Source organism: Papio anubis, chromosome 10, assembly GCF_008728515.1.
Source record: "Papio anubis isolate 15944 chromosome 10, Panubis1.0, whole genome shotgun sequence".
Lineage (NCBI taxonomy): Eukaryota > Metazoa > Chordata > Mammalia > Primates > Cercopithecidae > Papio > Papio anubis.
Window position 1 is genome coordinate 117,170,661 of NC_044985.1, and position 14,942 is coordinate 117,185,602.

General features: G+C 46.0%; 1 protein-coding gene across 6 annotated transcripts in view; it reads left to right on the forward strand.

Annotated features, from left to right (window-relative positions):
- Positions 1–2,915: 2,915 nt before the first annotated feature.
- The window catches only part of DGKD (diacylglycerol kinase delta), a 116,533-nt gene continuing 104,506 nt past the window's right edge, over positions 2,916–14,942 (forward strand). For 3 of the 6 annotated variants that reach the window (XM_021924159.2, XM_021924153.2, XM_021924167.2), the window contains exon 1: positions 2,916–3,075. Coding sequence is in view for 2 of the 6 variants with exons in the window: in XM_021924156.2 (XP_021779848.1) it covers positions 4,010–4,045 (36 nt within the window). In the remaining 4 variants the exon portion in view is untranslated. The other 3 variants (XM_021924156.2, XM_031651615.1, XM_021924155.2) reach the window with 3 other exon arrangements.

The window sequence follows — 14,942 nt, forward strand, 5'->3', positions numbered from 1 at the left end:
ATTTTGTTTCCAGTAATACATATATTTCTTTCCAACTTTTATTTTAGATCCAGGGGGTACATGTGCAGGTTTGTTACATGGGTAAATTGCATGTCATGAGGGTTTGGTGTACAGATACTTTTGTCACCCAAGTAATCAGCGCAATAATCCCCGATAGGTAGTTCTTCAATCCTCACCCTCCTCCTACCCGGGAATCAGTATTGACACGTTATTATTAAACTAAAGCCCCGTACTCAATTCCAATTTCCTCAGCTTTTACCTAATGTCCTTTTTCTGTTCTGGGATCCCATCTAGGATCCCACGTGACGTTTAGTCATCATGTCTCCTTGGCTCCTCTTGGCTGTGACAATCTCAGTATTTTCTGGTAATTGCAGATTTCCTCCTCTCCAGCCACGGTTTCTGCTTCTTAACCACCACGTTCATGCCCTTGCCTCTAAAATGACGAGTTCTGGGGCCCAGATGTCCCCCGGGCTCCTAACACGTGTAGGCAACAGCATTTTAATGGCCTCCCTGTTTCTAGTCTTCTGTCCCCTGGATCATTCTCTGCTCAGATACGTGAGTTCCTCTGCTTTCCAAAACCCCCTTGCCAGTTTCAGTGTCCACGGGACTGAAGTCCTTGCCTCATAGCAGGGCCGGGAGGCTACTCTGCATCCTGGCGCGGCTGCTCACCTCCCTGCCTCCTGCACCCACCTTGCTACCAGCTTCACCTAAATCCCTCGTCACCCGCTCTGCTCACCTGGTAGGGGGTAGTCTCCCCCTTTTTGTGTTGTCCTGGGAAATTCCCTTCATATCCGGCCTCTCCATTCCAATTCTAAACCCTGCTCAGGTCACCCGGTTCCCCCGCGGAATGAAGGAATGAATTCTTTCTTCCCCTGTGCGTCCCTGCCCCTCTGTTGCCTTGCTCACCCCCAGGGTTTTGCTTCTGTGTATCACTCCATATGTAGTTATTGATAGACAAGTTCCAACCCTGTGGGGAGGCTGGAGCCCTTTGTGCCTGCATGAGTTCTCTAGGGCTGCCAGAGCACTGCACAACAGGCTGGGCGGCTTCCACCACAGGAATTGAAGCTCTCAGTTCTGGTGGCTGGAAGTCCAAGATCACAGTGTCAGCAGGGGGAGTTCCATCGGAGGCCTCTCTCCTTGGCTTGTAGATGCCACCATCGGAGGCCTCTCTCCTTGGCCTGGAGATGCCATCTTCTCCCTGTGTCTTCACATGGGCTGCCCTCTGTGTGTGTCTGTGTTCTCATCTCCTCTTCTTATGAAGACGCCAGTCATACCAGATTAGGGACCACCCCTGTGACCTCATTTTAATTTCATTACCTTTTTAGAAACCTTAACTCCAAATGCAGTCACATGCTGAGGTACTAGGGGTTAGGACTTCAACACAGGGATGATGGGAGGGCACAGTTCAGCATCCGACTGTGCTGCAGAACTTTCTGGGGGGACGGAGGAAGTGTTCTGTATTTGTGCTATCCAGAGTGGCAGCTGCTAAGCCACATGCAGCTTACTGAGTCCTTGAAATGTGGCTCATGTGACTGAGGAACAGAATGCTTAATTTTAACTGAAATTTAAGTAGCCACATGTGGCTAGTGGCTAGTACCCTGGTGCACCCTGGGGCCTTTGGCCTGTCCCAGACTGTTCCTGCTTTAGGCCTTGTCCTCCTCTGTCCTGGCTGTGAGCCCATGCCCCTGGCCGTGTCCCCATGCCAGATGCCACTCTGCAGCCCCCAGTCACTGCCCAGGGCGGCGGGCCGGCAAATGCCGATAGGCAGGTGGGGTCTCTAGCAGCAGCCCTTTGATGGGGCAATGGCACACCTGGGCAGCCCCTTACTGATTTGCCCCTCAGAGCAGGGCAGACAGATGGACAGCATTTCCTCTGGGTGGCACCAAGTCCTGCTCCACCTGGATGGCACCAAAAACTCGGCTGATCTTATCTCCAGCTGCGCTTCCCCTCTTCTGCCCAGAGCAGGGCTGGACCCCAACCCACCCACTATCCAGCAGCCTCCCTGGGCAACATGGGGCTCGTCCCTGTCACCTCTGTCTCCCTCCAGTCGCAGGTCACTCCCCACCTGGATCTTAGTCCACTTCTCTATCTCTCAGCCGTTCGGTAATCCAGGGTGTCCACCTGCCCTGATAACTTCAAAGCCCGGATCACAGGCCCCAGCGTGGTGACCCAGCCCCGCCCAGGGTTAAATCCCTCAAGGGCTTCCTGCTGCCTTCCAACCCCTTATCTGGTTTCCAAAGCCCGCTTCGACCTGCCCGCCCCCAGGCTCATATCTTAATGCCGTTTTCCTTGCTCTAAGCACCAGCTTCCCTTTCTTCCCTCGTCTTCGCCCAACACAAGTTCTTTCTTACTTCCAGGCCTTTGCACAAATCTGGTCTCTGCCTAGAACACGATTCCCTCTCTAGTCACAACTCCTGCTCACATTTTCCATCTCTCCTTAAGAACCGTTTTCTCCAGGAAGCCTTCCCAGATGGAGCGGTGCATTCCAGTTCTGGTGTCCCGAGGCCCGTCCCAGTACCGGGGTCTCTTTCCAGCATGCGCGCGCGCATTCAAGCTCGCCCCAAACTCGGCCACACAAGGCTGGGCAGGACGGACGCGGCCCTGGCCTGCCGGAGGTTACCTACATTCTGATGCGGAAGAGTGGAGATGTTTTAAGAAGTGAACATAGAAACAAGAACACAAACGGCGTCCCAGAAAGAACACACAGAAGCACGGCCGGGAGAGGTGGGCGGGGGGCCCCGGGACCCTTCAGGTGGGGGCGGGGAGGGGCCGCTGCCTCGTCTGCAGCCTGCCTGAGGCCGGCAGGGGGCGCGGCGGGGAGAGGCGGGAGGCCGCCCCCACCGCCCCCGGCCCGGCCGCCCTCGGCCCCGCCCTCCCGCCGGCCCCGCCCGCCCCCGCCCGCGGTGCCTGCTGGCCCGGCAGCATGGCGGCGGCGGCGGCGCCCTCCGCCGGGTCCGCCGCAGCCGCCTCCGCCGCCGCCGCCCGAGGAGTCGTCCGACAGCGGCCCGAGGCGGAGCCCGGCTCCCACAGAAGCTCATCCACCAAGGTGTCACGTCGGGCCAGATCCGACAGAAGGTGAGCTCGCGGCGCGGCCCGGGCGCGCGCCCTCACGCCGCAGCCCAGCCGGGCCGTGGCTGCCGAGCGGCCGCCCAGGCCCAGCCCGGCCCGGCCTGGGGTCCCGCGGGCGTCCCCGCCTCGGTCTAGCGTGACCCGCCGCTGTAACGGGCCGGCGCCCCGGGCGGAGCGCGCGGCCCCCGACGGACGGCGGGCGGCGGCGGGGCCGGGCGGGGGCGCAGGTGGGCGCTCCCGGGGGCCGCGTGCTGGGCGGGGGGCGCGCGACGAGTTGGGCCGCGAGGACCCGGAGGAAACTGAGGCCTAGATGCAGGGGACTGCGCTCGTGCCACCGAGCGGGTCCCACGCGGGGGCTCCCGGCTGCGCCCCGCGGGCGTGCGCGGTCCCCAAACCCTAGTTCTGCACATTTCTCAGGAGCGGTCGGGTGGTGTCCCGCGAGTGCCCTGCAGACTTCCCTGTGGTGCCCTCAGAAGTCCGCTCGGACCCGGGTGCGAGGGATCACCCCTTCACCCCTTCATCACAAAAGGGAAGGAAGGGATGCGCGTTCAGTGACCGTCTCTCTCAGCAAAGCCGGGACCGCGCACCCGCTTGGCACCCAACTCTCCACTGAGAACTCCGAACGCTAAATATTAGATAAAGACGCACGTCCTTTTTGCAGGAGGAAAGTTGCACCGTTTGTTTTCCCGTTGTGCTTCCTATTGAAAACTGCTTACGGTTTTTGCTCCAAGTGAGCTCGCCCGGTTAGAACACTGCTTCCTCAGGCAGGTGGCTGGACAGGTGGCCGTGAGGAGGCTGAGTCCCTGGGGCAGCGCTGGCAGATCCGGTTGGCACGGACATTCTCCTCCTGCTGCAGTGCGCTTTTCCTCAGGGGCGGGTTAGGTTCAGCCGGTCACTTCACCGTGGGAGTCTTCTCTTCTGTCAGCCTTGGATACCTGCGATGGGGGAACCTGAAGTCCTACCATGTTACAAACAGGTTTGTTGTGAAGTGCTCCAGTTACTCAGCAAATAGGTACGGAACACCTGCTTTGTTCCGGGTGTAACAGTAACAGTAGTAATAATAATGATAGCAATAGCAAATAACAATTCTTTAATACCGTCTATGTGCCAGGCAATTTCTTGGGTTAGCTTTACAGCACTTGACGTGGTTAGTTTATTAGTACTGGTGAGAACCCAATGAGTTGGATGCTATCATCTCCGCCTTTTGGAATTGGAATAGAAGTAGAGTCAAGGTTAAATGACTTGTCCAGAGTGTCACAGGTCGTAAATGTGGATCTGGATTGGAACCATGGTCAAGACCTTAAGATGGAAGGTAGTTTCTACACCTAGGGGTTCTCAGTCTAGTGGGGAGATGGACACCTGGGCACCTGACATGACAACATTTTAAGTGCTGTGGAAACTCGGGGCAGAGACTGCCCTGGGGAGGCAGGAGAGGTTTTCTTTAAGGTGGGATCTTGAGGGATAAGGAATTCGCCAGGCTAAGTGGGTAAGAAATGGCTTTCTACATATTTGAACGTTGTGTCTAGAGCTTTAGGCACAACTGTGAAATGATCAGAAGTTGGGCCAGAGGTGGATCACGTTGATTAGACTTAGAGGTTGGAAGGGTTAGTTAAGGCTGAATTTCGAGGGGCTGGTCCTTTGAGGGGTTTGCTTTTTGGCCGTGGGCAAGAGGTGGCCACAGAGGGTTGTTCAAAGCATGGGGGTGATGGACCAGATGTGCTTTTGGGAAGATCTCCACATAGCCCTAAATGGTACTGATAGGACTTGCTTTCTTCTGTTGCCCAGGCAAGGTGCTGACTAGTGTGGGGTAGATCATGTGATTTAAAAGGTTGATTAAGAACAAGATTGTGTTGAGAGAGATTTGATTCCTGAGAGATTCCAGTGTTCAGAATTTTGTTGGTTAAGAGGTGTTTTTGCTTTCCTTCTTTTTTCTCCTAAAACAATAGCTGCTATACCAGCTGTTCTGGTTGAGGAGGAGTGATGGGTAGACTGTTAAAAATACACCCCGAGGACTTAGAGTTTCTGAATACAGTCACATCTGCTGTACAGATAGCTTAAGGCTGATTTTTCTTCTGAGTTGTTAAGAGATTGTCAGAATGTGGGAATGCGAGGTTGACTGTATGTAATAGCTCTATTTTTTTTTTTTTCCAGCAGATAAGCCATTCACAAAATTCTTCTGGTATCTATGGTACATAATAGAAATATCAAAAATGGTATGGGGTAGCAGTCTGAGTCTAAAAAGAAAAACAGAACTCACCTTAAGTATTTAGAGCAGAAGGAATGTAACGTAGGGGAGTGGTCACACAGGTGGTGGGAGTACTGAGAATGCAGGCTGCAGTGAGGCAAGCCGGAGATGAGGCAACAAGCAGGAAACCGCTGCCACCCCTAAGCTGGAGGGTGAAGGAAGGAGATGGCATTTCAGACTTCAGGGACAGCTGTCACCCACCAAAAACTGGGGTCACAAGGGGTCCACCTGGCAGTGGCTGGAGGCTTGTAAGGGCACAGCTGCTGCTACAGATGTACTGTTCCCCTTCTGCCTGGGAACCCTGTCCTGGCTGGGGTCACCTCCTCCACAACTTGGACTGGAGCAGAAGGACAAAGAATGGATCTGAGGACAAGCTGGCCCAGGACCAGAACTGTATGTATGTCAGGCTTTTACAATATTAGTCTAGTGCAAGTCAGAGCTGTCTTAATGAAGAGAAAAACAAAGAGAATGTCTTAGGACAGTGCTCCTCAAATTTTAATGTGCAGATTCATCCCCTAGGGATCTTGTTAAAATGATGATTATGGTTGAGTAGGTCTAGGGTGGGTGGGGCCTTAGAATGTGCATTTCTTTTTATTTTCTTTTTTCTTTTTGAGACAAAGTCTTACTTTGTCACCCAGGCTGGAGTGCAGTGGTGCGATCTCAGCTGCTGCAACCTTTGCCTCCAGGGCTCAAGTGATTTTCCTGCCTCAGCCTCCCAAGTAGCTGGGACTACAGGCAAATGCCACCATGCCTGGCTAATTTTTGTATTTTGTTGTAGAGATGGAGTTTCGCCATATTCCCCATCCTGGTCTCAAACTCCCGAGCTCAAGTAATACACCCACCTCAGCCTCCCAAAGTGCTGGGATTATAAGCTTGAGCCAGCGCACCTGGCAGAATATGCATTTCTAACAAGCTCCCATAAGATGCTGATGCTGCTGGTCCATGGACCACACTTTGAAATACAAGAGCTTATGGCACACATGTAAAAAGAAGCCTCTCCAAACTTCAAATAATTCTTCAGGTTATAGATCTTTAGCATATTGAAAATTTGATCTGTGCAGATTTGTGATGGCCATTTGTCAGTTTAGTGTTTCAGGCATGTGTGATTTTTTAATATATCCGAGCTCTGTAGAGTTGAAGCTGTCCCCAGCAAAGACATTACTTCATTTGTATTTCCTGACCACAGTATACAGTAATGACTCTGTAGAACTGCACAGCTAGAATGGAAAGAAAGAAAATGGAGCTAACACACCAACCAGCACATTCTCCAGCGCATTATAAGGTATTTTGAAATTTCGGTAAAGAACCGTGTAATTCTGCGAAGCTATCAGTTAAAAGAGTTTAATTTATTTGAAAGTTTCTAAAAAGTTAACATTTTTTTGGATATGAGCATGAAAGTGCTTGGATTCCTGATTTTAAATTTAAACAAAGCATTTCTTTCCATTATGAAATGAAGACTAGTAAAAATTAGGTGAAGGGTTTAAGTTGTAAAAATCTTAAAAAAATACACCCCAGTTTTATGAGATATAATTCACATGGGATACAGTTCACTCATTTAAAGCATATAGTTCAGGGGTTGTCAGTATATTTGCTGTTGTGCAACCATCACCACAGTCAATTTTAGAACATTTTCATCACCCCATTTCCTCTCAACTCCCTCAACCATAGGCAACCAGAATCTACTTTCTGTCTCTGTGTTCGCTGATTCTGGTCATTTTATAAAAATGGAATCATACAATATGTGTTCTGGCTTCTTTCACTTAGCATGATATTTTCAAGGTTCATCCATGTCATAGCATGTATCGGTACTTCATTTCTTCTTTTTGTTACTGGGTAGTATTCTATTATACAGATACACTGCATTTTATTTATCCATTTATCAGTTGATGGACATTTGAGTTATTTCTACTTTTTGGCTATTCTGGATAGTGCTGCTATGAACATTCATGTACATGTTTTTGTGCGGACGTTGGCTTTCATTTATCTTGGCTATATACCTAGGAGTGGAAGTGCTGGGCCATATGGTAATACTACTGGACTATTTTCCAAAGCTACCATACCATTTTACATTCCCACCAGCTGTGTATGAGGAGGGTTCCAATTTTTCCACATCCTTGGCAGTACCTGTTATTATCTCTCTTTTGATAATAGCCATCCTAGTAGGTATGAAGTAATGTAGAAGATTTTTAATACCGTTTTATTGTTGGATTTCAGAGTCTAAACTTTGGTGTCAGATAAAGTTGCTTCAGACCCTGTGCTTCTAGTTAAGAAGCATGCGATTGTGGACAGGGCATCTAAACCTCCCTTAAGACTTGGTTTCCTCATCTGTAAACATGGAAAATGTTAGATCTTAGGTTGGTTGTAGTGACAGTAAATGTTAACTGTGTGTTCCTGAGCCTCAGTTTCCATGTCAGTAAAATAGAAGTAATGGTTGTCATATCCGTAAAATAGGAATGGGGATGTTAACTCATAGAATTAAATGGGATAATCTGTGTAGAACGCCTAACATAGTGGCCGATGTATAGTAAGTGATCACTAAATGGTTGCTTTTGATTATTTTTTGTCTTTCTGATTGTTCTTTTTTTATCCCAGATAGGAATCATTTCCCTGACTCCATTTTTCTTCATCTCAAGCTGGTCTGAGTCTCCATCTCTGGGCTCCAGAAGAGCAAATACAAACAAATCTGGCTGAAAATTAGCAAAGACCATTTTTTAAAGAAATTGTTAATTTATTGAGTACTAGTGGGAATATCATGGCTAGGTATTATATTTTTTATTTCACTGGTTCAGTTTAACAGCAAATATTTGAGATCTTAACATTGTTAATTGTTGTGCGAGGCACTAGGGGTATCTTATTGAGTAACAACAGCAACAAAAATTTTTAGAGATGATCGTCTAGAAGACATTAATAAACAATTGCACGGTTAATATAAAGTTGTGATGGGGACTGGTGCTGATGAGGAGAGAGCCAGAATACTTTGAGAGGACATCGTAGGTGAATTTGACCTGATATCAGGGAGGTCTGGGAGGGCCTCTTGAGGCAGTGACTGGCTGGGGTCTGAAAGGTGAGTAGGGAGCAGTGACTTCTGCTTCTGGCAGTGGTGGGCTGAGTAACTGAGGAGCCAGTCTGCCAAGCACAGTCTGCTAATGAGATGATGCTGAATTTCTGGACTAGGATCTGGGGAGGCTGAAGGTCTGTGGAAGTGAGTGTGGTATTTGGGGCTGCTTTGACCTTGGAATCTATAGTGGCATCTGTAGTGGGTTTGGCATCTTTTCCAAATTTGGTCCACCTGGAACTTCAGGGTGTAGGTATAATAAGATATTAGTTAAATATCTTTTAAAAATATTTTCTTTTTTTTTTGAGATGAGGTCTTGCTCGGTTGTCCAGGGTGGAGTGCAGCGGCATACTGCAGTTAACTGGGCTCAGGCAATCCTGCCTCAGCCACCTGAGTAGCTGGGACTCCAGATGCGTTCCATGATGCCTGGCTAATTTAAAAACAAATTTTTGTGGAGACGGGGATCTCACTATGTTGCCCATGCTTGGGGTCTCTAACTCCTGGGCTCAAGCAATCCTCCCCCTTTGCCGTCCCAAAGTGCTAGAATTACAGCTACTGTGCCTGGCCAAAAATTTTTGTTTTGAAATGGGGTCTTGCTGTATTCCCCAGTCTGGTCTCAAACTCCTGGGCTCAAGTGATCCTCCTGCTTCAGGCTTCTGAGTAGCTGGGAGTGTAGGCTCAAGCCACTGTGCCTGGCTGATTAAATATTTTGAGAGTAAATCATCGTGAACTTAGGAGAAACTCTAAATCCAGTGTTGGTGTCTTTATAAGAGAAAGGGGAGGGAGATTTGACAGAAAGACATATAGAGAAAAAGGTTATGGGAAAACAGAGCCTGAGATTAGAGTTCTGTTGATGCAAACCAAGGAATGCCTGGGGCCACTAGAAGCTGGAAGAGATAACAGATGGAATCTCCCCTAGAGCCTTCAGAGGGAGTGCGGCCCTTCTGATCCCTTGATCTCGGACTTCCAGCCCCCAGAGCAGTGAGACAGTCAAGTTTTGTTTTGTTTTTTTTTCAAGTTTTGTTTTAAGCCTTGAAGTTTTGTGGCAGCCCTAGGGCAGCCCTGGGGAACGAACACTGGGCCATGAACAAAACAAACATGGGAGCTGAGAGGCTGAGCCCTGTGAGACTGTCTGAGTGCCTTAACACGGCTGAGGCACCAGGTTCTGCCAAAGGGCAACAGTCCTGGGTGACACCCTCCCCTCACAATTTGGATTGGGATCCCAAGAAGCCACTTCCAAGGAATACACATGAGCCAGAAGTAAGACTTTGGAAGGACTGCAGCCCTGCTTCACATCACCTCAGTCCTCTGAAATTAAAGTAATCCCAGTGTACTAGTGTCTCCAGATTCCCAACAGAAACAAACTTTAATCCTCTCTAGAGGGAGATAACATCAATGGAGGCCTCTAATGACTTTCACAAGTCTGTTTGTAAATTCATTATTGTGCATACAATAAAAAAAAATAGACACCCAGGGAGGCAAAGGCACTTGAGTTAAAACCAGTAGAAACAACAGACTATAGACAGATCAGCAGGGCTTCCAGATACCAGACACAGACTTTACAACAACTATGCTTCTTGTGTTTAAGGAGATACAAGATCAGATTGAGAGTTTTGGCAGAAAACTAGAAACTATAAAGAACCAAATGAAAATTCTAGTCCACACTGGCATGGCTCACACCTATAATCTCAGCACTTCCGGATTGAGGCAGGTGGATCATTTGAGGTCACGAGTTTGAGACCAGCCTGGCCTACGTGGCAAGATCCCGCCTCTACTAAAGATAAAATTTTTTTTTCTTTTTTTTGAGACCGAGTCTCACTCTTGTTACCTAGGCTGTAGTGCAGTGGCACGATCTCGGCTCACTGCAACCTTTGCCTCCCGGCTTCAAGCAATTCTCCTGCCTCAGCCTCCCAAGTAGCTGGGATTACAGGTGCCCATCACCACGCCCAGCTAATTTTTTGGTATTTTTAGTAGAGACGGAGTCCCATCATGTTGGCTGAGTTGGTCTCGAACTCCTGACCTCAGGTGATCTGCCCACCTCTGCTTCCCAAAGTGCTGGGATTACAGATGTGAGCCATTGCACCCAGCCAATAAAAGAAAATTCTAAAATTGAAAAACATAATAATCAAAATTAACCAAAAAAAAGAGCAGATTAGACCCAGGCTGAAAAAATTGTGTGACCCAGAAAATAGCTCAGAAGAAAATACCCACAAGGAAGCCTGGAGACATAAAAAATGGAAAAAATTGGAGAGGGTAGGAGACAGATACAGTAAAAAGGTCTTGTGTTTAATTGTCACAAGAGAGGAGAGGTGAGAGAAAATTGAGGAGACACAATATTTGAAAAGATAATGTGGCCAGCTGCGGTGGCTCACGCCTGTAATCCCAGCAGTTTGGAAAGCTGAGGTGGGCGGATCGCTTGAGATCAGGAGTTCAAGACCAGCCTGGCCAACATGGTGAAACCCTGTGTCTACTAAAAGTATTAAAATTAGCCGGGCATGGTAGCAGATGCCTGTAATCCCAGCTACTCGGGGGGCTGAGGCAGGAGAATCGCTTGAACCCGGAAAGCAGACGTTGCAGTGAGCTGAGACCATGCCATTGCACTAAAGCCTGGGTGACAAGAGCGAAACTCTGTCTTAAATTAAAAAAAAAAAAAGAAAGAAAAGATAATACCTGAGAATTTCCTGCAACAAATAACAGGAACCATTCACAGATTCGATAGCCATATGAACTGAAAGAACCATATCTAATCAATTCCTGATACACCCCCGTGCTCTGCATAATGATGTTTCCATATGATGGTCCACATGGACAAAGGTGATCCCACAAGATTATAATGGAGCTGAAAAATTGCTATTGTCTAGTGACATGGTAGCTGTTACAATGTTGTAGGGCAATGAATTACCTATGCGTTTGTGGTGATGCTGGTGTAAACAGACCTACTGCACTGCAAGTGGTAGGAAAGTATAGCACATACAATTATATACAGTACATAATAATTGATAATGATAATAAACAACTTTGTTACTGGTTTATATATTTACTATTTACGCTTTCTGTTATTTTAGAGTATATTCCTTCTACTTATAGAAAAAAGAAAAGCAAATTGTAAAACTGCCTCAGGCAGGTCCTTCAGGAGGTATCCAGAAGAAGGCATTGTTATCATAGGAGGTGACAGCTCCATGTGTGTCATTGTCCCTGAAGACCTTCCACTGGAGACGGAAGACAATAATATTGATGATCCTGACTCTCTGTAGGTCTAGGCTAATGTGTGTGTGTGTTTCTTAGTTTTTAACAAAAATATTTAAGAAATAAAATAATTAAAAAAATTAAAATAGAAAAAAGTTATAGAATAAGGATATAAAGAAAATATTTTTGTACAGGTGTACAATGTGTGTGTGTTTCAAGCTAAATGTTACTAGAAAAGAGTCAAAAAATTAAAAGTTTATAAAGTAAAAATGTTACAGTAAGCTAAGGTTAATTTGTTATTGAAGAAAGTCTTTAAAAAAATAAATGTAGTGTAGCCTAAGTGTACAGTGTTTATAAAGCATACAGGATTGGTTAGTAGTGTCCTAGGCCATCACATTCACTCACCAGTCACTCACTCACTCATCCAGAGCAACTTCCAGCCCTGCAAGCTCCAGTTACGGTAAGTACCCTATACAGGTGTACCATTCTAAAAATCTTTTATGACATATTTTTACTGTACCTTTTCTATGTTTAGTTATATTTAGATACACAAATATTTGCTATTGAGTTATAGTTGCCTACAGTGTCAGCACAATCATGTGCTATACTGGTTTGTAGTCTAGGAGCAATAGGCCACCTAATATGCCATACAGATTAGGTGTGTGCCGTCTAGATTTGTGAAAGTACACTCTATGATGTTCACATAGGATGAAATCACCTAATACTACATTTCTCAGAATAGATCCTCATTGTTAAGCGACCGGTGACTGTAAGCACTGTTGAAAACCATAGATGAAGAGAAAGAGAGAAAGGCGGAGGTTGCAGTGAGTCGAGATCACACCACTGAACTCTAGCCTGGGCAACAGAGCAAGACTTCGCTTCTAAAAACAAAAACCAAACAAAAAAAGAGTGACAGCTGTGTTCTTAACAGAAACAATGAAAACCAAAAGTCTGTTGAAATTTAAGTGCTCAGAGAAACTGTGAACCCAGAATTCTGTGTGCAGCAAAAATGTCCTTCAGAAAATACAGTTGAAATAAAGGCACTTTCATATAAACAAAAACAATGTTTTTGCCAGCAGACCCACACTAAGGGAAACATAAAGTGTTTTTTGTTTGTTTTGGCTAAAGGAAAATGAGCTCAAGTTAAACGTTAGAGTTGTAGGAAGGAATGGAGACTTAAAAAGGGTTTCTATGTGGAAAAGACCAAATGATTATTAACTATAAAAATTATGCCTTTGGGTTTAAAATATATATAATTAAAATACATGACAACAATGTCATGTAGGCTAGAAAGGAGGCAAATGGAGTAGAACTTTTCTAAGGTCTTTGCATTTCCAGGAAGAAGAACAAAGATCCAATTATATTAGACAAGTCAGGGTTGCATGTTGTATGTAATCTGTGTGGTGGCCACCAAAATTGTGATAGTGTGTGATATCTAAGCTAAACAAGAAAAATAGAATCAGGGATTCTAAATCTGACAGAAGGCAAGAAAGGAGACAAAACACTGAACAACTGGGACAAAGAGAAAGCAAATAGTAAGTTAGTAGACTGAAATCCCAGTGTATCAGTAATCACATTAAATGTAAGTGGACTTAAATGCTCCAGTTAAAATACAGAGGTTGTGAGATGGGATACAAAAGAAAATCCTGACTAGGCTATTTGAAAGAGATACATTTAAAATATAAGGATATTAAAAGATTGAAAGTAAAAGAATAGGAAAAGATACTATGCAAACACTAACCAAAAGAAACTTGGTGTAGCTATTTTAGTATCAAAGTAGATTATAAGGGAAAAATTACGAGTAGAGATAAAGATATACTGATAAATGAGAAAAAGTTCATTTTGGATATAAATTTAAAATGTGAAAGTAATAATTTCAAAATAAAAGAAAAATTAATTGTAAGGGAAACAAGTTCATAATCATTGTGAGATATTTTAACACACCTGTCTTACATGCTATGCATCAAGTAGACAAAGAAATTTGTAAAAATGTAGAATTGAGCAACACAAGTACTAATTTTTTTTTTTTTTTTTTTAGAAACGGAGTTTCACTCTGTTGCCCAGACTGGGGTGCAATGGCACAGTCTCTGCTCACTGCAACCTCCACCTCCCAGGTTCAAGTGATTCCCCTGCCTCAGCCTCCCGAGTAGCTGGGACTACAGGTGTGTGTCACCATGCCTGGCTAATTTTTGTATTTTTAGTAGAGATGGGGGTCTCACCATCTTGGTCAGGCTGGTCTCGAACTCCTGACCTCAGGTGATCCACCTGCCTCGGCCTCCCAAAGTGTTGGGATTACAGGCGTGAGCCACTGCACCTGCCACAAGTACTAAACTTGACCTAATGGAAATATGTAGAACACTGTACCTAACAATTGTAGAATCTAAGTTTTTTTTCAATACACAGGCACATTTGTCAAAATTCACTATCTGCTGGCCATAACGCAAGTCTCAAAAACTTTCAAAGAGTTGAAATTGTGTAGAGTATGTTCTCTGACAACAACAGCATTAAGCCAGGTTCAATAAAAAGAATGTCTCAATATATTTGGAAATTTTAGATATCTATTTCTAAGTAACTTATGAGTCACAGAAAGCTTAAATATTTTCGGTTGAACAATAGCAAATACGTGTATATAAAATGGGGTACAGCTGAAGTCATGTTTAGAGGGAAATTTATAGCTTAGAATACATATGTTAGAAAAGAAGACATGCTGAAAATCAGGTAGTTAGAATAGCAACACATTAAGCTCAAAGGAAATAGAGTATTTTTTTTAAAGGATTTATGAAAGAATGAGGAGGAGGAGGTTGCTGATCAAAGAGGTATGCAAAGGCCCTGTGGCAAGAGGGAGCTTGGGGAAATCTTGGGGCTGAAAGAAGGCTATGGTGGTTAGGGCTGGTAAGCATCAGGAGCCCTTGGTTGGGACATGACACTGGAGAGGGTTGGAGGCTGTGTTAGGGAGCTCTGCCTTTTTTCTCCCAGAGCAGTGGGATGCTATTGCTTTAAGATTTTAGGAAGGAGCATGACCTAATCGGATCGTGGTTGAAAAGATGGCTCTAGCTGTGCTGCGGTTGACTGAGTGGATGCTGGCTGACCCAATGCAGTGAGAGATGCTGGCAGCCTGGGCCTGGCCTTGTGGCTGTGGCGATGGGGGAAGTAGCTGGATTTGAGAGATGCTGAGGAGGTGACATTGTGAGAACTCAGTGATGGTTTGGTGTGGGTGTTGGGGGAGAGGATACTTGTGATTCCTGTGATGAGCTGGATAATGGAACTCTTCTCTGATTTAATGAGCTGTGGTTGAGGACAGCTTTGGGGATTTTGCTGTTACCTAGCTCCGCTGCTTGCTGTCCTGGAACCTCTTATTCTCCACTACCCCAATTTTGCCAATGAGCG